At 33.2% G+C, this 24,192-nt stretch overlaps 1 protein-coding gene across 2 annotated transcripts in view; it reads right to left on the reverse strand.

Annotated features, from left to right (window-relative positions):
• DMAP1 (DNA methyltransferase 1 associated protein 1) overlaps window positions 1-24,192 on the reverse strand; it is a 70,373-nt gene that overhangs the window by 40,501 nt on the left and 5,680 nt on the right. For both annotated transcript variants that reach the window (XM_076489779.1, XM_076489778.1), the window contains exons 3-5: window positions 14,512-14,597; window positions 6,092-6,212; window positions 621-695 (exon numbers count right to left, since the gene is read on the reverse strand). In XM_076489779.1, coding sequence (XP_076345894.1) covers window positions 621-695; window positions 6,092-6,212; window positions 14,512-14,597 — 282 coding nt within the window. The remainder of the gene's footprint in view (window positions 1-620; window positions 696-6,091; window positions 6,213-14,511; window positions 14,598-24,192) is intronic.

A 24,192-nucleotide genomic window follows, 5' to 3' on the forward strand; every position in this document is an offset into this window, starting at 1 on the left:
CAGAAAATGCTGATCCAGATATATTATGGGTTAATACTCCAAAATCAGAGCCAGGGGGGATGAAAAGCTAATGATGATAAAGAAATTGTGAGTGTACTGTATCAAATCTCAACCCAATAAATCCCAACAAATAATTAATCATAAAACCAAAGAAAGAATGGAAGAAGACAATCTGACTGAGGTAGAAAAAAGTAAAATTCCAAAGTTGATCTCAAATTGCTGAGAAGAGCTTTGATAGGCTTCAGACAAGAATTCAGTTGAAGATAAATACCTCAGGACAGTTGTAAAAGCAAGATGAATTGATGACAAGCCTTATGACACACACACACACAAAACATAGTTGGATTTTCTTTTTAAGTTTCTTTTGAACTAAGAAATTAAAACATATGTAACATAAAAATTTTAATTATAAACTACATTATGATGCCAGTTTTATTGGCATACAATAAAATCTATGAATTAAATTTTTAAAATAACTCTAAACATTTTGGCATGCAACCTTTGACCTGTGTCTGTTAAGCAGGGTTAAGATAACAAACTTAACCTCACTGTGTGTGTGTGTATTTACACCACTACCTTTTTGAAAGCAATTTCTTTAAGTGGTATACTTCATTGTTTACCTTGTTAAATTTAGCAAATGGATAATCTTTTCCTTCATCAGCTACTCTTCTCCAATGACAAAAAAGTGCACCATCCTGAAATACAAAGACTCAATATCAACTGCAAATCTACATGAATAGCAGCTGAAAAGAAAACCAAGTCAATTATTACCATTAAAATGACAAAACTATGGCATCTAAGTCTTATTTTGAAAATATTTTTCAATATAAAATACTAGCAAGATAAATCTACAATATTCAAGGTATTAATGTATTAACTCTCTTCATATATATAATGATAGGTGTAATGAAACACAAGTATGAAAATCAAAATTAGGATTTAAAGTTTGAAATTTTTAATTACTTTATTCAAAATTACTGTCAATAAAATATACTTCAAAGCAAAAATATATTTGACCATTTACCTTGTTAATTTTTTTAAGACTTACTAATATAATATTAACTAACCTAATAATTTTATAATTTTTTAAATTTTAATTACTTTTATAATAATAATAGATAAAAAATAAACATGAAAAAGTACTTATCAAGGTCTTTTCTTTTGCTGTAAACTATTGATTAAACTTAACTTTCCTTTTTCAAATTAAGGCATCTACTATATACACACTGTACCAAAGAATACAAAAAATAACAGATTAAAATCAGACAATGTGATAAGAGACATTTAACATTTACCTAAGCTCATTAATATGTTTCCCATGGGAATACAGTATGAACTGGAAGCAAAATAGACAATTCTCTGTACAGAAAACACAACATAATATTATACTTCATTTGATATAACTTTGACTTTCTATTGTTTATAAATAATATAGTATATATTATCAATGAAGTTACTAACAATTTATGAAACAAATGACAGGTGAAAATGAAAAGGAGCTGTCTGATGTTCTAGCTTAAGGCTTCATGAACAAATAAAACTGAAAGCTATGGACATTTTTTTTTCCTGGATAATAACTACATTACAGTAAATAATTTATGTTAAATTTCATGCTTCTGAGAGGTAGAGAGGAGGGGGTTAATAAATTAGAAAATAAGCCTTCAGAGTAAATGTTGCATTTCTCACACATATGCAGACTGAGGATTTTTAAAATATTTCCTTATACAATTAAGAACTTCAAGCTTACATAACATTAAAATTTGATTTATTAACTATGTTTTGATACCAAGTTTATTCATATGTATATAGATAATAAAGTCGTGTAATTTATTTTTGAATATAACTCTGTAAAGAAATTGTAACATATACAAGTAAGGGTACTCATAGTGAAACAGTTAAAATGCCATAAAGGGCAATCAATAATTCAAACACTTCTGTTTTCAAACATTTTGATTCAGTAGGAAAATATGTTAAATATGTATTTTATTTCTCCTCCTTAAACACAAATAAAAGTGATATCTATAAACACATGTATTGCATTGGAACTTACTGCAACTTTTCATTAGCAAAAAAATAATAATATATATAAGTTAAGACTTCCATGAAACAGATTCAAATCATTTTCTACAAAAATTAAGATACACAATGTAAAATTATTCTTTTCTAATTAAAGTATAAACACAAAAAAGTTAACATTTTCCTTACCTGAAAACATATTTCTGAAAGATATCTCAATACACATATAGCTATTTTCATCCTGAAGTTGCACATGTCTACCTGAGGGTCCTGCATGACACCAGTCTTATGACAATTCCCACCTAAATTCCCTTGTGTTCACATAAGCTTATACTACTATACGGTGATGTATCATGCAAAAAAAACCTCCATCAAAAGAAGTGTAGCACACCTCCTTGTGTAAATCCTTCCTTCCCCACATTCATGAGCAAGAATGCTCATTCTTTGATATGGCAATAAAGAAAAGTGCACCAGTAATGTGGGGAGGAGGGGTGGGGATGTGTACAGAAGCAAGTATCTATCAGAAATACATTTTTAGGTAAGGAAAATGTTAACTTCCAAAATGAATACTTGCCTCTATACACAGAAAGATAAAATTCAACTTTGCACCAGTCTTTTCACCATCATAAGGTGCTTCCTTTATAAACTTTTAGAAAAAGGCTCATAATGTAGGCAAAAGGGAGAAGGAACTAGATTTTAAGAGAGAGGTAACATGGAGAGAAAGAAGCACAAGATTCAAAAGGATCTTTAGTGAGGCCATATAGAAAGATATTCAAGTTCTAGTAAGGTAGGAAGGTAAGAAGAGGGGGTCTGTGTAGTACAAAGGAACAGAAATGGTAATAAGAACAAATGAAGAGAAAGTATTGCAGCATCGAGAAAGATGGAATGTGGTGGATATATGGCCATCAGATACCCCACACAAGTAAAGAAAAACAAGCCATAGTCAAACAGCTAAGTGAAAATAAAATGTGAGGTAGGTTGACCAAATGGAAAAAAAAAAAAAAAAAAAAGAGAAAGAGAGACCAACAGCAATAAATATGCCAATACCATTGGTACACAGAAGAGATGAAAAACCCATAAAATTGGGAGAGATGGAAGGCTATACATTTGGAAAGTCTGGCTTGACAGGCAACATACCAGACAAATACCACATGGGAAAACAAAGAAATGGTATCTCGAGTAATCTGGAGAGCAGTTGTGAACTATCTGGCTTGTTTCTACAAAGGTTCTGAAACTGCCCCTCTCAGATGCAGAAAATAGTTTGATCTGAAATGTGATGAAAAGTAAAATATTTGGACAGGAGAGGGGTAAGAGAAGAGAAAAAAAAAGAGACTGTGGGCAAGGATATGAATGACTCATTTGTTGACAAAAAATGGGCACATAAATGTTAAACCTGGGAGAAATTGGCTCCCACAGGTCTTAAACTGACTGGATGGAGGTCAAAGGTAGTTAAATTGGTAGATGAAATGCCAGGAAGAGACAGGAGGAGGTGGAAGATCAGGATACTGGTAAAAATCACAAATTAAGAAGAAAAGAGAAAATTGATGGTAGGTAGGTTTTGCTTATTATTCAAGAAAATCAAGAACCCAACAAATACTTCTTGTTGGAGAAAGGGGGCAAAATAAAGGTCTTAAAGAAATAAGGAACATAATTAAACATGGAAGAAAAGGATATCTCTTTAAATGAGCTCTCTCAAAAAAAAATTAAAAGGGAAAGGTCAGAGGAATGGGATGAGCAATAAAAAAGCATAAGAGTACTCAGTTGCCCTCATAAAATGTTTCAGGGGGATGGTAAAACACTACTGTAATAAGATGAAGAGAGAAGAATTACAAAGGGATGGCAGTAGAGAAAGCAAAAAGTCAAGAAATTTGGGTTCTAAACAGGGAACTCACAGATACACAGCAGTGGATTTATCCCCCAAAGTAGCAAAAGATACTACAGGTATTTGGTATCAAGGAAAGGAAAGGCGGCCAGGTGGCAATATGCAAGGATTGATTGTTTGAATTTTGAGCAAAGCTACACAAGTCATCCCGAATTTAGCAGTATAAGACTAAAGAGAAAAAAACTAGTCATCACTACCCACAGCCAACTCTTGGACTACTATTTTACCAACAAACAGTGGGTTTGACTTTCACATTATAACATCATCACAGCTGAAAGAGTGTGAGCATCTTTGGTGGGATATGGACTCAAATTCACAACCCTCAGATTGTAAATTAAACACATTAACCACTATACTCAAGGAGACAGAAATCAGGGAAACATGAAAGACAAGACATTACGTCACATAAATGACATTGATCCATAAAGGAATTGACATAAATAGAAATATCAGGGAAGAAGAAAAAGAAATCACGAAGGAAGAGTTATGTAAGAGGGAACAGGAAGCTTCATAGGTCATAGAAGCAAAGAAAAATAATACATACCTATATAATAAAGTTATGAAAATCCAAAGAAGGTTGAAATTGTTCTTCTGAAGGTGTGAAGGTGCACAAAGCAAAGCCTAGAGGTGGAAGAAAATCATTTAAATTCACCCTCTTAACATTAGTATCAAAGGCAGGGGAAGGAATATGTGTGGTAAAAATAGAAGTAGATGGTTGGAACAGCATTCTGAAACCCACCACGCAATGGATTATGGCTGTCACATATTTCACAGATAAAAGATCTCTAGAATTACTGGCAGACTTATCGGTGTAAATAATAGTTTCACCCACATCAGTTAAAAAAGAATTTCCATTGAATTTTGAATTCATAATGATTATGTTTAAACACAATTCCAGTAAGTTGAAAATAAAGTTCTTTGACAAGTCACAAAATATGAATACAACTTGACATGATTGTACATAAGAAATGAATAACAATTTTCATGTGCAAATTTAAAGAGAGAATTTGCAAAAGGAGGTGTGTCATATCCCTACTGGTGGAGAGTTTTGTTGCATGGTAGGTCATCATGTAGTAATGCAAATTCATTTGAACATGTGAATTTAAGTGGGAATTTCCACAAGGTTGTTCGCATGCAAATCTCTCAGACAAATACACATGATTTCAAGAAATAATAGCTATCTGTATTCAGAGAGGTGTATTCGTTTTGAAATAATTCCTTTTACACTCATGCAGATATACTCAACACTAATGAAACACATCAACTGCTACTTTGTTTTTTCTATTCTTATATTTATCAATATATTTAACCAGCAATTGACAGTTTACCAACATCAGTAGAAAAAAAAATGAAGTGGAATAGATAAAATAAATTACATTTTATGTTGCTCCAGTATTGGTAATTGGGTCTTGTTTTACACCTTTATAAAGTTGACATACTTCTTTTACCTCTGAATTGTTGATAAAACAATGACCCAGTTCTGTTAAACCAGCTGGTTGTTTAGTCAAAATGCAACAGATGTTTGTTTTATGTTCACTTTAAAGCATGTACTTAATAAAATATTTAATTATAGAAACCACATCAATGCAATCCTAAAGTAAATGTACTATTTGCTGTTTATAGCTCAAACAACAAGAGTGCAATCCTAAAGTAAATGTACTGTTTGCTGTTTACAGCTTAAACAACAACAGTGCAATCCTAAAGTAAATGTACTGTTTGCTGTTTATAGATTTAACAAATATGAACTTAAAAATTGCTTGTTTTTTTGTTTTTACATACATGTTACCTGCAATTAAAATGCTTCATGTGATTACAAAAATATGAAATTACAATTCATCGTAACCAAAGTAAAAAAAATGAACACCTGATAAAATAAAATGGCTTGTAAGACTTGCTTTTAGGTCTTAAGCTTAAAAGTAATAAAACAACCACACCACAATTTAAATTACCCAAAATGTAGCTTTAGTATCCTTATAAAACTCATTTTTGCTTTTACATTTTACAGCTAACAATTCCTGGTTTCTTAATAAAAACAATGATAAAGTTCCCTAAAGCCTGATAAAATTCACAGTATTTCATAACTCACTTATTCTAAGCATTTTTAGGAATAAAATTTACAGTACAAGAAAGGAACTTACTATACTATTCAAAAATAAATCATCATTAGATATTTGCAGAGAATGAATACTTTACCTTTCTAGCTGAGTTAGAAAAAGATAACCACCTCCATGGACGAACTTTTTTCAGTCCAAGTTTAGCTTTAACTTGCTTATACCCTTGCCCAGTGTCTGATGGCAACAGAGGTGGAGGGTCCCTGAAAACAAGCTTGATTACTACTGTTAATTTTAGCTTACCAGCATACATTGTTATTTATATTAATGTAAAAAGTAGTTTAAGTTTCTACCGAGATGTTTTGCATTTACTCGAATGTTGTTACTGTAAACAGAAATTAGAAAAAAACTATAAAATTGTTTTAATACTCCTTTGCTTTCTATTTCATTCACTGCTTAGATTTCCTGAACCTTCAATGAATTGTAATTACTTATAACAATTTACAGGATATCAATGCACCTTAATATCACAGACAAGTTATTATACTGCATTTTGGTGCTGTAACTAAATATTTCTTGAGTGTATTTTTAAGATGCTTTATTTACTATGTGACTCTTTCATTTTGTATACTTGTTAAGGTTCTGTATAGACTTTAGCCTATGAATATATGTTTGGATGCATTGGAACATGTCAGTTTATAATCCTAAACTCATTCTGGAATGAAATGGTGGCACTGATATCTCATTTTCTTTCCTTTCTCATGGAAATAATTTTAAAAATTACATGGTACTTAGAAATATATATGACTTAGTGTCTAAGTTTGGCTTTAAAGACATCATAAAATATGATTTAGTACTTCTACAGCTTTTTTGGTTTTGAAAATTCACAAATTTTGTTGCAGGATAATATGATAAATACAGTTACGACAGAAATTGTTCATACCATTGCACTGTAAGTAGTTTTTTCCTCATAACTTAAAAAGTTCAGTTGTGTAGCCTTTCAGGTGAATTACTTGGCACAATATCTCCTCATAGACTTCCATGATCTTTTGACAGTACTCAACTGATGTTTTCTTCCATTCTTCTTTACAGAAGGCCTTCAACTCTTGCAAGTTTTTCAGATGACACTGATGAACCCTGGTCTTCAACTCATGCCAAACGTTTTCAATTGGGTTGAGATTGGGTGACTGCGATGGCCACTCCAGAATACTTATATGGTTCCTCTGCAACCAGGATTGCACATATTTCGATATGTGCTTAGGGTCAAGGTCATGCTGGAAGATCCAACGATGCCCAAGCCACAAGTTTCGAGCATCATTCTTGATGTAAGTACCTAATATATCAACATACTCTTTTTTTTTTCATGATTCCATTGATGTGGTGAAAGCTGCTTACACCAGAAGAGCTGAAGGAACCCCACAGCATGATCGAGCCATCTCCGTGTTTAACTGTAGGGATGGTGTTCTTTGGAAGATTTCGTTCCTCCTTCTTACGGTAAATATTGCGAACATCATTGTGGCCGAAAAGCTCAATTTTAGTCTCACCTGACCAAAGAATAATCTTCCAATAGGTAAAGGGTTTATCTACGTGCTTTCTTGCATACCTCAATCGTGCTTCTAAATGAACAGGCTTTACATATGGAGTTCTACGAGGATGGCATACTTTGTACCCAGAAGAGTGTAACATGTTTGTAACTGTAGAGGTGTTTACTTCAACCCCAATTTCCCTTACCAGTTTCTGTATGTCATTATGTGTTAAACGAAGGTTCCTATTAAGTTCTCTGAGAATCAACCTTTTGGTTCTCTCTGGAATTTTGGTAAGGCGTCCCGAACGAGGGAGATTAGCAGTTGATCCTGTAAGCTTAAACTTGGCAGTTATGCTTTGAACAGTAGATTTCGGCACATTAAGTTGTGTAGCAATACCGGAAAGAGACACACAAGACTTGTATGTTACAATAATTCGGTTTTTCTAAATCACTGGACAGTTGTTTCCTGTTCGCCATGATGACCAAGCAGATAATGATGGAAACGGCACTAAATTGCTGGAAGTACATTTTTTGCTGGCTAAATTCCAATAATTATGAACCCAGTATCTAGTTCTCCAATGATATAAAGTAGTTTATTCGCCAAACTAAACAAAATTTTTACGGGAATATCAGTTTTTTCACATGTTCTGAAATGTACGAACACTTTTTGCTCCTCCTATTTTTGGTTATTTGTTTATAAACAGTTTATTTGTCGTTTAATTTATATAAAAATTTATGCAGATGTGTGTTAGTATAATACTTATAATATACTATGCTTTCATTATCCTAATCATGATACTTTTTAAGTTATGAGGAAAAACTACTCACAATGCAGGGGTAGGAACACTTTCTGTATCTCTCTCTCTTTTTTTTAATATCATATTTTGTTTTTGAATTTCATGCAATACCAATTGAAGGATATTTGTGCTAACAGTCCTTAATTTTAAAACCCATTTTCTTTACCTATATAGTTTCCACTAATTGGTGTTCATTAACAAAAGTATTTTGATACTTTATATGTAAATACAATTATCATCTCCACAAGTCTTACAAGCTGTTATTTGCTTTTCCCACTGTAATTTGTTACTGAGTAAATTTGTTTGGTTTGTGATGATTAGCTTTTGCTGTTCCAAACATTAAAGGAATTTTTTGACCTATGGATAAGGTTACTCAGTAAATTTTCGAATATCCTCTTGTAGTGATTGAAAAGTTTTTGTTCTGAAAGTTGCATGAATTTGTTTTGAACACTCAACTTTGAGACTTTACAAAATTTAAGGAAAAACATCTTAAGATTTTACTTTAGTGCAAATGAGAATTTATTCAGTAAATACTACTAATTCTTGTATTTGAGTAAATATTTTACCTATTGATAGATACTTGTTTCAACAAGGATAACTAAAATATAAAAATTGGAAACTTGTTAGCACAGCATGGTAAAATTTCATTACAATAAAATGTCTAATATTTCACATGCTCAAAACATTTATAACATCACAATCCACAATTATATGATGTTAAGTATTTGCATTATAACTTTTAATACAGCATGTTTATGTTCACAACATTTGGAAGACTTTTAATGAAGGTCACAAGTAGTTTGTTTCATTACTAGTTAAGTGCAAAGTGATTTTATGTTACGATTACAAAAAACTATTATTTCTTTGTCCTAAAAATCTCAAATATTATTTGCATAATCTCTAAAATGTCCTAAATACATTTCAAACTTTTGTTTATAGTATATTTTATGTTATTTTCTATACTCTGATTATGTGGGGTTTGTTGTTTCACCAACCTTGTAACCTACATAAAATTAGGAAATAAATATAAATTATGCTTTTTATGTGCTAGAATAACTACATATTATAACATGAAAATACAAATATTTATTTATTACTTTTTATTATATTAAACTTCCAGTCATACCTGGCTAACATTAGGTAACTTGCACTTATGGGGTACATGGACTCCTGTTACGTATCCAAAAGCATAAAAAAGTAATCTTTAGTCTTCCCTATCTTGACTGGGTTTTAGTGGACTAGTATTTTGTAATGTGCAGTCATACCTTATTTATTATACATTATATATATATTTATATAGATTATTACTATTTAGAAATAAATTATTAAACTTATGTTTCTTATTACATAGAACAACAAATCAAGAAGTAAAGCAAACAATTATATCTTCTCACTGTGACCTTTGTAGTCAGTTGTTGCTGGACACAGGTTGCTAACCCTTTTAAAATTTTACACATGGAAGATATTAAACAAACAATTTTTTAGGTTTTATATATACAGTTGAGTAACCAAAATAAATGACCACACTGACACCATAGAATTCCACAATAATTTATTAAGCTTAGTAACTAAGATGCATTTAGATTTTAAAAAATATGAAACTTTGAGCAAACTAAGAAACAATGTACCTCCTTTGAAACTTGGACCAAAATAACAGATTAAAATGGCTGAAAAAAACACACTGGGAACATTCTAAGCTACTGATTGGTTATTCACACATCACATACTGTAGTAACAGTACACAAAGGACCATTTCAAAAAATGGAAAGAGTTGAAAAGGACCACAAGGTATGATTCAGTACATATTTCATATCTCAGCAAAATAAAAAGATAAAGGTTCTCATTTTATATTCTAGCTTGTTAAAATCTGAGTTTCTAATTTATATTTCAACATCAAATAACTTCTAATTTTAAACAGTTGTGCAATCAATATGCCATGTGACTCACTAAAATATATATTTAGGTGTGTTCTGTTAATTCTTAGTTTGAAATTAAGAAATTAACTATATGATATTAAAGTCTGAATTACAAGCTAAAAGTAATTTCAAACTTATTGTCAAAAATTCATAAATTAGTAATTCAATAAGACTTTCAATACAAGTTAACAAATGTGATGACATGGCCTTTGACCTGTTATTCGTTGTGAAAGGGTTAACACTGTCTTAACAGTAAAAAGTTAATAGGTTCCCTCTGTAATTTATTTCTTTGATACAAGAATTACTTCTTCCAAGGGTACAAAGTACAACAATAAAATCTAAGAATCAAGAAAAAACAGATGTGTGAAAGGGTTATGAAATCTGAATCTTTCACATTACAAAAAAATAATGACAAAAGGATGTAGTTTTAAGTGTTCAAATGAACGCCTTTGTTTAAAGATTAGTTTTATGGTCTTTAAAAGTTAAATTTGGATAGCGTTTTTATGACCCTTATATTTTGAGAATAACAACATCTAAAGTATAAACATTAGGTCAAAATGTACATGTTATATATGCTATTATCTAAATTATAGTTTGGTAAAATTATACAAACATTAATCTTAAGCACAGTGTAAGATATCAATATACAGTACCTCTTAATATTGAGACTAGACACTGATACAGGCTTCAATGCAAGTTGAAGAATGGAAGCTTAAAAATCTTTTTTCTTTTTATTTGCTTTGGCTATTCTGTTTTATATTAATTTCACTCTTGTTTAGATGTATGTATTTTACAAACTTTTTCAGAATTTATAAATACGTACTTAGATGTATACTTAGTTCCTTTAAGAGAAAACCAAAATTAAGTCAATAGGCTTATTTATCTTTCATAATGATCAACTTCGTTCACATTTATGAACTTAATGGTTATTTAAAAAAAAATAACCTTATAGTACACTGAAAGAGGCCAATTCAGCTTTTGAAAATTCTAGTAAACTCTGATATATGAGCCTTGTCTCTCATAAGTTTGTTAGCAATGTTAACAATCTATGCTTGTAACATACTAAATCATAAATACCCAATACTAAATGTCATTTATGACACTGACAGTTGTTTTGTTAACACCTTAAGCTTCTTTCTTATGCCAGTTAAAAAAAATTGTTTTGGGAGAAGTTTAATTTTAATAAATATGCTTTTCATCAGTGCTTGCACTCAAATAAAGTAACTCATGAACCAAGAAGCACAACTTGTGTTGAGTTCACAACTAATAAAATTGACACAGCCATAAATAAAGTGTATCAAATAAATAAATTACACTATGTAACAAAATTTTTACTTTTCCTTGTTCCTGAGCAGAAAGTGTTACTTCACAACTGCTTATGCCTAAAGTAAATGGAAAAGATCTATCTTTCTCTTCAAACTTTGCTTTTGTGAACTGGGAGCGTATAACAAAAACATGATGGGCGACTATGTCTGGGGGCTGATAGGTGAAAGTGAGTTACATTACAGTCGCAAATCTCAAAAAACTACTCACTTCTAAAGATTTTTGTGAAACTTTAGTATAAATACATGTAAATCTTGATTCATATGTTGTTTAATCCAGACCTAATATAAATGAAAATGTGCAAATTTGCCCAATTTTACATAAAAAATAGGTTAATTTCTAAATTTCATTATCCAAGTCACAAAAGCAAAGTTTGAAGGGAATAATGGCCATTTTCTGTACTTTTACAACATAAGCAATTAAGAAATAACACAGACTATCCAGGAACAAAATTTGTGTTACATAGTGTTATTTGGATATGTCTTTGCAGCAAGAGCATATGAGTGTGGCCACCAAAATTATACAACTGGTTGCATCCAATGAGGCAGTACTTTTTACTTGTATATAATACTGAGATAGCTATGATTGTGCATTATCTGTCATGATACATGAAAATTAATTTATGTATGTTCAATTACATAAATATAAGCTTAGATCACAATAAGTGTGTTTTTGTTGTAGCAAAGCCACATCGGGCTATCTGCTGAGCCCACCGAGGGGAATCGAACCCCTGATTTTAGCATTGTAAATCTGGAGACATACCGCTGTACTATCGGGGGGCGGATCACAATAAGACAGAAAACAAATGAGTGGTGTTTTCTTAATATTGATTTACTGCTGAAATAAACAATTTGTTACTTTGTAATTTTCATTGGGAGAAATAAAGTTGCTAGACAATACACATATAAGCAACACCAACTAAAACAAATGATACTTTAGCTTTGAAAGTCCAGATGTTTACTTCTGACCTAGATGAAGACTGTATAAAATGAAATCATGAACTTCCAGATGAGTTTAATTTGAATTTCATGCAAAGTTACACAAGGGCTATCTGCACTAGTTGTCTCTAATTTAGCAGTGATAGACTAGAGAGAAGGCAGCTAGTCATCACCATTCACTGTTATTTCTTGGACTACTCTTTTACCAAAGAATAATAGGAGTAACCATCACATTATAAAGCCTCTATGGCTGAAAGGATAAGAATGTTTGGTGGGACAGGGATTCGAACCTGTGACCCTCAGAATTGTTCCCTATATTTTTAAATTAATACTACTAGAAACTGGGTTTTGGTACATGTGGTGGGCAGAACACAGATAGCCCATTGTTAGCTTTGTACTTAATTCCAAAGCAGCAACCTCCAGGTCGCAAGTCAAGTGTCCTAATCACATAGCCACTTTTTAGAATGACTCTGAATTATTTAAAAATCCATGATGACGAGAAAACCCACTTGTAGAGAAGATTATTTTTGTACAAATGGCTGGTACGGATAGAAAAAGCACTATGTAGAGGAGCAAACAACGTTTCGACCTTCTTCAGTCATCATCAGGTTCACAAAGAAAGAAAGGGTTACTGACCAATAGCTGACCACATGTTTGAAGGCTGTTGTGTAATTGAGTGTAGGAAAGTAGAGGGCATGCTAAGATGCTGGATATATTTATTAATATAGGTATTATGGTGTTCCTGGTTTTTGAATAAATTTAGTATTAGATGGAATGTCATAGTTTGTTACTAGTTTTTGGCAAATGTTGGTTATTTTTCTGCTGATGTGGGGAATATATGGTATGCAACAGCATATAGTTTTGTGATTTTTTAAATCGTGGAGTATATTTACTTTTGTTAGTTGATTTTGCTTTTTGTTGAGGTGTGCATATAAAGTTTTCTGCAGTTTGTGGAGGACACTTGTTGATGTTGATGAAGTATTGTTTTATTTTGTCTAATTCATTGTTAATTTTATCTGGTGAGCATAGTTTTATGGTTGTGTTTATTTGGTTTCTTAGTATGTTGAGTTTTTGTTTTGTGTCATGTGATGAGTCCCAAGGACTGTATAGTCCAGTATGGGTGATTTTTAGTGGATTCCTGTTTTAAATTGTTTATCAGTTCTTGTAATTTTGAGGTTAAGAACTGATGTTAAAGAAGCCTTACTTATAGAACAACTCCAGCCCAAAATACATGAATACAAAGGAACACCTTTATACCTATATTGATAAATGTATCCAACATCTAAGCACACCCTCTACATTCCTAAACTCAACTACACAACTGCTTTCAAACATCTGGTCAGCTATCAGTCAGTAACCCTTTTGATGACCGAAGAAGATCGAAAGGTTGTTCGATCCTCTACATAGTGCTTTCACTACCCATACCAGCCTTTTTTACATATGTAACCGTGAATTATTTGTCAACAGAGTTGAAGCTATCTACACTTTTCATGAATTACCTTTCTTTGTGATGCCCTTTAGACAAAATCTAATTTTGTGACAGGTAATTACAGTAGAAGAACTCAACACAAATAACTGACTGAGTTACAATCATATGAAAAGGTAAGACGGGACTCTTCATGTGAAATTTTAGTTAATTATTTTTTTCTTTTTTTTCTAACCAATAAGTTTCTGGCTTACATTTTAGTAACTTTTGTTAAAAAAATGCATAACAAGTTGAACTTTTAGAGCAATAACTGGCTATAAGATGGTTAAGAGATCTTTAAAAATAAGTTGAAACTTTCTATTTGGACACTGATGTGTATGCACATTTTTATTCTCCAATGGGGCAAATAAACTTGATAAGCAGTGGGACAAAACAAACGTTTCATGTAATAAATTTTACTTTAAATTTGCAATGTGGATAAGTGAGTGAAGAAAATATTTGCAAACCCTGGAACAGGTAGACAAACATACAGTGTACCGACTTATCATAATAATAACATACTTGCATATATTGATCATTAAACTTGAATAAATATATATGTTTATTAGCAAACACCAGCAGAAATGTCTTTACTTACTTATTGTCATAGTATAAAAGTGCATACAGCTCCCTATGCATTCCTTCTGGTTTCTTAAATGTTGGCTCCAGAATCTTTTTCTTCTTCTGAAATGTTAAGAACAAACATAATGTGTAACTAAGCACAATACATTATTTATTAATTCAACACATACTGTGTTATCATACAGATAACTGGCCAATCTAATACAAATATCTGAAAAATGAATAATGAGAAAAGCATATTTGACAAAACAAATTGTAAAGAGATGATGGAAAAGGTGACTTCAATTCTAACAACATAATCTAATGAAAAACATTTTAGGAGAGAAAACAAGGTGTGGCCAAAAAAACATTACAACATGCAACTTGAAGGAATAAAACCAAAACTGCTGGCCAAACTAGTACCTACACTAAGTACACGGATAAAAATTTTGCAACAAATATTCATTCATTAGTTAGTTAGACCACATTTTGTGTTCAACCAAGTACATGATAGTGAGTAAATCTAAACACACAGCATATCTCAATAAAGAATGAATAGTTGCTGTAAATTATTATCAATGCTATAAGTGTAGCTACTAGCTTGGTAACTAATTTTGATCTTGTTCCTTTAACTCACATGTAAAATTCTTTAAAATATATGGTGGTAGTTTTCTTCTCCAAAACAGTGTTAACAACTTCCTTTTTTAGTAATGTCATGGAAACCATACAAATAGTTTCTTGTCAAAATCTCCATGTTAAAGCCATGTTATGCATTATTATTTATGCTAACTGCTTAAATTAATATCATGTGACACTTTGTACTTTATATGTGGAGAATTTCATAAAATTTAGTAAAGTTGTGCAAAAAACTTGGCAATTAATAACAAAAAATAGCCATCTACCAAATTGAACATTTTAAAAACTTGAGCTAGAAACTGCTAATCTAGCTTGCTTGATCTAACCAATACCTATGTACCTGCTCATGCCTTCACCCTACAGTTTTACTACTCCAAATTAGCCTTCTTTAATCTGAATGACAAAATGCTACAATACACCTTTACTCTTAGGTAAAGCTGTGAAAAATGTTTCAAACTGATAGCTCACAAGCATTTGTGTGGGCATGTGCAAATCTTTTGGTCAAAACAAAGCAGTGTTAGTTGAATAACTTTGCACACGTCTTATATTTAGATCCAATGTGACAGATAATTGTAGATTGTTAAGATATATATATCAGCATACTAAATCTGAAAAAAATCCATAAACTATATTTTTTTATCAAACTTCTGTACTTTTTGTGCAAAGAAAAAAAAAAGGAAAAACTTCAATCACACTTGAAGATTTTATATTTCAAATATTTCTTAATACAATGCCTTGAAATATGGTTTATGAAGTAAAAGTCTAGAAAAGCACAATCATTGAAAATAGGTGATGGTTTGGATTATCACTGTCCAAGTTACATAAAGTGAAAAATTGCTAAACTACCACTTCTGTTAATAACATACACACTGTCTTGTAGATTTTTTTTTGCTTCACAACATATTGAATTCAGACAGGTAAATAAAACTACTTAACATATTCATAGACAGCTCTTCATTAAAATACATAATTAAAAAATGAATTTCTGGGGTATAAAAGATTTCATAATGTTTACTGAAAGCCTGCTTACTTTTGTGAGGATATACTAACTGTATTGAAGGTTATGATACAGAAACTAATGTAATGAGTATAAAATAGTTACAAACTCAGTCAATTAACAGAGCCTACGTGAAAAGAGTTAAAGGAAAAATAAAGGTAATTATAATGGTTATACAAATACACCATTCTTTCAGTACTCATTATAAAGATAATAATAAGTTGTTTTATTAATTGAGTACTTCTTTGTTAGCATCTTCAGCAAGTAATATCTTGAAAGGTTGAGCCAGTTTGAGATATTCAAATTAGTCCTGTACCATATACCAAGCCAACAGTGCAAAGTAACCTTCATGATAAATGTCTATGACTAAATTAAAACTAATAAAAATAAATGTATTAAACACACCTACCAGTAGTATCAAAGAAAGTGAAACAAAAGAAAGACGAGAGTAATGCTTATTTACAAATGGACAATGTAAACAAGTTTCTTATATTTATTTACTAAGCTAACAATGTAAAATAATCTTAATACTAAAATTAATAAAGACAACTATTTAAACCAACTCTTGAAGAAAGACCAGAGCAAACCTCACTTACTGATCCCATCAGTAATGGATTTCTGCCACATGTACTGAAACAAGTAAGATCTAACTGACTATGCATTAAAATATTACAGCTTATATACTGTGTTTATTTCCTTCAAAGTAATTGTTTAACCAAATGGGCATAGAGTCAATCCAATGAATCAATTTCATATTGGAAAAAGTGTTAACTATAAAGCAACATACATTTAAATGGGGACAAGCAGAAGAGAGTAAGGTCACAGGAAAAAAAAGTTCAAACACAAAGTTAATCATTATGGGAGCAAAAAGCCTTATGGTTGATGTGTTAGAACAAAATTAACAATTTCATAAGAAATAAGGAGAATAAGTTGTCTCATTAAAGGGTGTTCTAAAGTAATTGAATCAGCAAGAGTGTACTTTGACAAAAGGTAGATAATTCTTGTAAATACAAAGCTTTATTGTGGTCTTTCCTACTAAGATTTGTTAAATATACAAATTCAAGTACAAAAAAGTATAAATATGCCATTAATTGGCTGAAATTAACTCCACTAGAATTCCTTGTTGGAAGATACATTGGCCAAATTATACAAATATGTTGCAAAAGAAAGCAATTTGTTTCAGATGGTAACTTTTATAATTATCGAAGCATCTACTGGTGGACCTAAAAATAACCCATGGAAAATACATTTTCAGTGTAATAAACTTATAACTTATGATATAGTATTTTACCTTCTTTCAAATTAATAATTAGAATTCTATATTCAACAAAAGAAGGGCAGGTGCAAGAGATAGAAAAAAACCATCCTTCAAAAGCATCTGAAGGACAATCACCAAGTTAAGACAGTCAGATTCTAAGTCCTGAAGTAGGTAACTAACTGCACTTCTGAACCAGATACATTTTTCACCCATTGTAGAAAGATGTTGTATATATATATACGTAGAAAACAGAGTAACATATCAGACATCCAACTGGAAAGGATCGATGGCTAGAAGGTGACCCCAAGCCATGTAATATTTATGAAACTCACATCCAGAAATAATAAGAGTGGGTAAAATGAAAAGGGGGTCGCGAAGCCTTGGCAGGGGAGTAGCGAAGCCTTGTTAGAAGTAGCTTGGGATAACATTAATTTTATTTCATCAATTACATTTTCATGTCGTGAGTGCAAAAAGGTTGGGAACCCCTGATGTAGAGTGACTAAGGCTGGCTGGTTGGTTGTTTAGCATTCATTGGCACAAAACAACAGGGCTATCTGTGCCAAACTACTGGCAAAAAGAGTAAAATCATTAAAATATGTAAAAATGAAGTATGCTAAAAACAAAACACAATCAAATTTTCAAATTAAATTCTTAAATAGAATTAAAAAGGCCAATGACCCTTAAGCATTTAAAAACACAAATGAGGTGGACAATCTCATAATCACCAATGACATGGTCCAACATCAAGGGTAAACTCATGGTAAAAATATGTTTAAAATGGTGCTATCACTCTTGATCATAATGATGGCATGAGTGTAAAATGTAGGCCACTGTGACTGAAGTGTCACACATACCACACACTGGTGCATCAGTACCAGATAAAAGAAAGTGATAAGTTAAGAAACTGTAACCAAAGCATACCCTAGCCAAAACAATTTCCTTGTTCCAATCCTTATGGAAGCAAGACAGCCAAAGAGCAATAGAAGGTTTGATCTGGAAAAGCTTGTTATCACATTACTCACTCCAAGTTGACTGCCAACTAGCGTAGAGCCGAGTCTTGAATACAGGACTGTAGTCCATGAATGAGACAAGCTCGGTGGTGAAAGTACCAGTACAGACAGACTTAGCTGTGATATCAGTGAGCTAATTCCCACAAATACCGATGTGGTCTGACATCCAGAGAAACTGGATAGAAGTAGATGATAGAGAGAAATAAGCCAGTAAGTTTTGAATATCAACAAGAACAGGGTGAAAATTAATGTGAAGTGATTCCAGGGCCAATAAAGGGATAAGTGAGTTAGTATAAATAGTACAGTTTGTGTACTCCATAGATTCTATGTGATCCAGGACAAGAGAAATGGCATACAATTTTGCAGTGAACACAGACACTGTAAAGGGGATTCTGTGTGCAGCAACAAGATCAAAACAAACCAATGCAGAACCCACTGAGTCACCTGATTTTGAACCATCCATATAAATGGAAATGGAAGGATGGCTCAAAAGATGTTCGGCAAATAGAAGGGGATACTTCCAATGGGAACATTTGCCTTCTTCAGATGACTCAAAGAAAGGTCACATTTGGGGATGATAATTAGCAATGGTGAGATGGGCTGAGCAGTGGATACAGCTATGTTATCCAAGGACAGACCCAATTCATCCAACTGCACCTGGATATGAAGGCCAAAAGCAACAATCACAGACAGTCTATTCTGAAAAAAGCATGGCCCACTGAGGAAGGAAAACACAACCACAGGTGTGATGTTGTTTGTGGTAAGGATTGAAGTTTTGAAGCATACAATAAAGATAGATGCAAACAGCAAAGGTATAGAGGATTTCATGAAACTAAGCGTACAAGCTCTGGACTAGAGAAGTGCAGAAGACCCCTGTACAGAGACAAAGCCCTTGATGGTGAAAATAGTCCAACACTCTTCAAAGCTGAGATCCTGTCAGAACCATAGACCAGAAACCCATAGTATAGGTTTGATTGAATAAGGGCACTGCAGATTTTTAACATAGAACATCGATCTGCTCCCCAAGAGGTGGAAGAGAGGACATGGAAGATGTTCAGTAGCCTTGTACACTTGACATGTAGCTGCTTGGTGTGTGGAATAAAGGTCAACTTACAATAAAATATAAACCCCAAGAACTTTGCCTCACGGACTATAAGAAGCAAAATTTCTTTGAGACAGAGCTTAGGATCTAGGTGGTGAATACCCTACTGGCAACAGAAGTGCAAGCAAATGGTTTTGGAGTGAGAAAAGGTAAAACTGTTTGCTCTTATCAGTAAGTGATTAAGGTCAGTCTGTTGCTGCCATTTAATAAAACTTCCATGAAATGTGGAAGTTGTCAACATAGAGACTGTTTGCAACTTGTGGGATAGAAGAGGAAAGTGTTGAACCCACATGGACTTGGAATTGCTAGTTCATTAAAAAGTGTTTAATAAAAATGGGTAAATGGCCACGTAACTTGTATAAATGAAGGTCTCACAAAATGCCATACTTTCATGTTGTATCATAAGCTTTCTCAAGGTCATAAAATACTGAAACAAGGTGGTGTCACTTGAGAAAGGCTTCTATGATTGATGTTTCAAGTCAAACCATGTGGTTCATGGTGGAGCCCTGTCAGTAAAACCCACACAGAATGGATGGGAGGAGATTGTTTGAATCAAGGAACCAAACAAGACGAGCATTAACCATCCTCTCTAAGATCTTACAGACAGCTCATAAAAGTAATTGGACTATAGTTTGAAGAAATCTTGGGATCCTTTCCAGGCTTAGGAAAAGGGAGTACAATAGCATGGCACCATGCATCAGGTAAAACATTCTCTTGCCAGAACCAGTTAAAAACAAGCAGAAGAATAGCAAGAGAGGCAGAAAAGAGATGGTGCAGCATCTCATAATGAATATCATTAGGCCTGACTGACATACTGCCAGAGTAATGAAGAGCAAGTTTGAGTTCCACCAGCATAAAGGGGTGATTATAGTCACAGAGATGATCAGCCCAAAAGGAAAGAGGCAATCACTCTGTATATGTCTTGTTGACTAAGAACGTGGGGGATGAATCAAAAGTGTTAGATGCACAAGAAGAGCTTTCTGGACATCTGCAACTTTCTGGCTGTCAGAGAGCAAGATCAAAAGTGAGGCAGAAGTATACCATCCAACATCCTTTTGAATCTTATCCCATATGGCTTTGGAACTGGTGGTAAAAAGAGATGTGAGAGGTGTATTTAATCCAAGATTCCTTCTTGCTTTGACAACCAACTTGCTGCGCATGCGCACAAGCTCACTGAAATGGAATGAGGTTTACAACTGTGGGAAACCTACAAAAGGTATCCCAAACTTGTTTTTGAGCTTTCCTTGCCATGTGGCAAACAGGACTCCACCATGGACAAGGATACTGTGAGAAACATGTCAAGGTTTCAGGAATACACTGAGCAACTGCCTGGTCAATACAGTTAGTCACTGCTGCCCTGCAGTTGTCTATTGATGGTTTACAGATGATGGCATGATCAAGTTCTGAAAGAGTTGGCTTGGTACAAATTCCATTGAGGCATGTAGGTCAGGTGGTACTGACCAGGACCAGTCTCTCTCAAAATGACCACTGTTCCATGGGTTAGGTTACTGTCAACCCTCCCAAAAAAGCAAAAGAAAAGTTAAGGGGAGCAGATAGAAAGATCAATAGCTGTAAAAGACTGACTAAGTGCATGAAAATAAGTACAAAAATTTGTAATGAAGAGGGACAGGCTGTTATCCAAGAGTATATTTTCTATGAAACTATCCCTCCCATCAACATAAGCACCACCACCATTAAAATCTCCCAAGATTAAAAAGGGAGATAGTTACTGCTCAATGAGAGCATCAAGGCCTGACTGATCATAGGTCTCTTCAGAAGCCAGATAGAGGGAACAAATAGTGATGGCATGACCCAAGGAAGCATAAATGGCTACAGCCTCCAAGGGTGTATCAAGTGGCAAAAACAGGTTAGGCACGGCTGATCAACCAGCAGTGTCACCACACCATGTACTCATCCATCACATAACCTGTCATTTCTGTACAAAGAAAACTGCTGAAGGGTGATTGTATTGGCAGGTTTCAGAAATGTTTCCTGTAAGGTGTGGACCACTACAGTTAACACAGTGTGGTTCTAGTCTGTACTCATAAGTGTTGTGAATACTACTGAGATAAAAACTACTGGAAAACCAAAAAGATTGAGATCAATGACAAAAATGATATAACCCTGATCATGACATGAAACAACAGAAATATTGAGAATGGGAGTCCTCACAGAAAATCCAATGTATGAATACAGAGGAATGAAGAATGGATGCTGCCCGAGTGACTGAGATAGGTAGTCACTGACAAAAAGATGAAATAGTCAAAATGAATCATTACCAGATGATTTATAGCCAACCGGAGAAAACAAACCAAAACAAAACCTATAGCAAGAAGCTTCAAGATGCTGATAGATGCTATGCCCAAGATAAGATCTCTTGGCTATAGGCCAAAACCCACCCCTCTATCCGTGATATGATTGGAGGATGAGGGACACCTGCTCATTGTCAGTCATGTCTAATCACCAATGCCAATTTATGACAAGTGTATAAGGAAGGGTATTAACCATTTTGGTGCGGTTGGTGACCTCAGTTGAGTTGAAGGCTCAGCGAGGAAGGCAACCTTCCTTTCTTCCTGTTATTCTTATGTATTGAATTTAACATATATAGTATTGGGTACAATCACTGAATATTTCAGGGACTTTTGTTGAGTTATTGCTTTAAAAGATATCATGCTTTTAGTACTGATACCATAATTAGTTGAAGTATCAAACAAATATATTCAGCACCATGCCAAACATTAAAAGCTGTTATTCAGCGCTGAAAAGGTTAAGAGCTGATAAATAATCCTGACAAAATTCTAGCAGTTGTGAAATGCCCATGAAAGAACCAGCAGATGACCTTGACCTAAAGAGATAAGAGGTACCATGAACAATCACATCACCAAAAGTGACAGAGCTTTGAAAGCTGTAACCACACTCAAAATCAACTGAACAAAGTCAAATACAATAAATGTGGGTCCTACTGAGAAGTGTGGGGAAAAAAAAAAAACATCCAAATGGACAAGATGCAGGATAGGTTGCAGTAATTAAATTTTCCAGTTTGATTAACAGCCTATTATAACTTTCATCAGGAGCAGCTGATAAGGGTCGCAGGCAGACTTCTGTTCAGAAGAAGTAAATAGATGTAATCACATTCAAAACCCATCAAACAGAGTCAAAGAAGATAGGATAAATGTTGGTCATTCTGAGATGTGTGGAAAAAAATAAAAAAATATCAAAATGGACAAGATACTAGATAGGTTGCAGTAATCAAATTCTCTAGTTTGATTAACAGCCTATTATAACTGTCTACAGAAGCCACTGATAAGAGCAGCAGGTAGAGTCTCGTTCTGAACAAGTAAATAGTAACCAGTCGACCAAAGAAAGAAGAAAGTGCAACACAAGAAGATAAAAGTGACAAATAAGTGTCCTGAATAAAACATACAGAGCAAAAGTAAAACTGAAGAGCCATGTGCAAAACAGAGAAATCACCATGTGGAGAATAAACTGAAAGGTGGATCTTGAGTGCCAAAATATTTGGATATGCAAATAATCATAATATTCCTCCATTCCATTGATAAAGTTGGATAAAAATTCCACTTAATGATGAGAAATGACCCCAATGTAAAGCAGGGCAAATTGAAAACTAGTCAAAAGTTTGTCACAAGGACAACAAACAGCCTAGAATAAAAGTATGGAGAAAGATAATGAACAAAGGCAATGGCCTGTAGAGACAGAAATCTTGTACCTCCTTGGGCAGACACAGGTTGGTGGCAGAGTCTCAGGTTATGGGAAAGAAATGTTATCAGGGACAAAGGAAATGGGAAAAGAAATTGTAGGACAAGTGCCTGTGAAGAATCAATGGAACTGTAGTGAAAGATTTCCAAAGAGAAACAATATAATATTGTCAAGCTCTTACTGGATCAAAACCCTCTAGTGGGCTTATGGTACTATTGGTAACATGCCTATCAACACTGAATAAAACAACAAAATGAAAAACCTCTGGAAGGAACAAAGGAACAGGTAGATAAAAGCCAGAAAATGAAAGAAATAGGGGCATGTCATAGTTCCAAATGCAACAAACATACAACCATAGAGAAAAGTACTGAGTGTTAACAAGAATACAAAGACTCAGATCCATGATCAAATATATATCTAACTAAAAATAAAAACAGAAATCCCAAAAATACAGCAAATGTTCCTAAGAGAAAGTCCTATTGTAACCTAGATCATCTCAAATATAGCAAAACAATATATAAAGTGAGAGTTGAAGATGATAAATGAGCTAACATTAATATAATAAGAATTATATAAAAAAGGAGAAATGGATAAAACATATTTGAGAAATTACACTTAAAAATGCAGTATTAGGTCTAGATAATCTGCAGGAAGGGTATAGAAAAACACTGTGTGATCTGGTGGTGTGAAAAGGCTATCAAATATTCATAGGCCCAGTGGATTTAGCTTGTTCAGGAAAATAAGAGTGACCCATATAATGATCAATCGCATGATGCATAACAGCAGAGAAATTCACTGACATGTCTCTCCTACCTGCAACCTGTGAAAATAGTACTACAAGTATAGCACTCAAAGCAGGAACATGAACATCAAAATTCATTGTAGGAATATGCAAATCAAACAAAAATCACAGATGAGTATGAAAAAAATATTAAAGACTGGGAATTTAAGTTGAAAACATTTCTTCAATGTAAAAAATAACAATACTAATAATAATA

Source organism: Tachypleus tridentatus, chromosome 2 (genome assembly GCF_004210375.1).
Source record: "Tachypleus tridentatus isolate NWPU-2018 chromosome 2, ASM421037v1, whole genome shotgun sequence".
Taxonomy (NCBI): domain Eukaryota; kingdom Metazoa; phylum Arthropoda; class Merostomata; order Xiphosura; family Limulidae; genus Tachypleus; species Tachypleus tridentatus.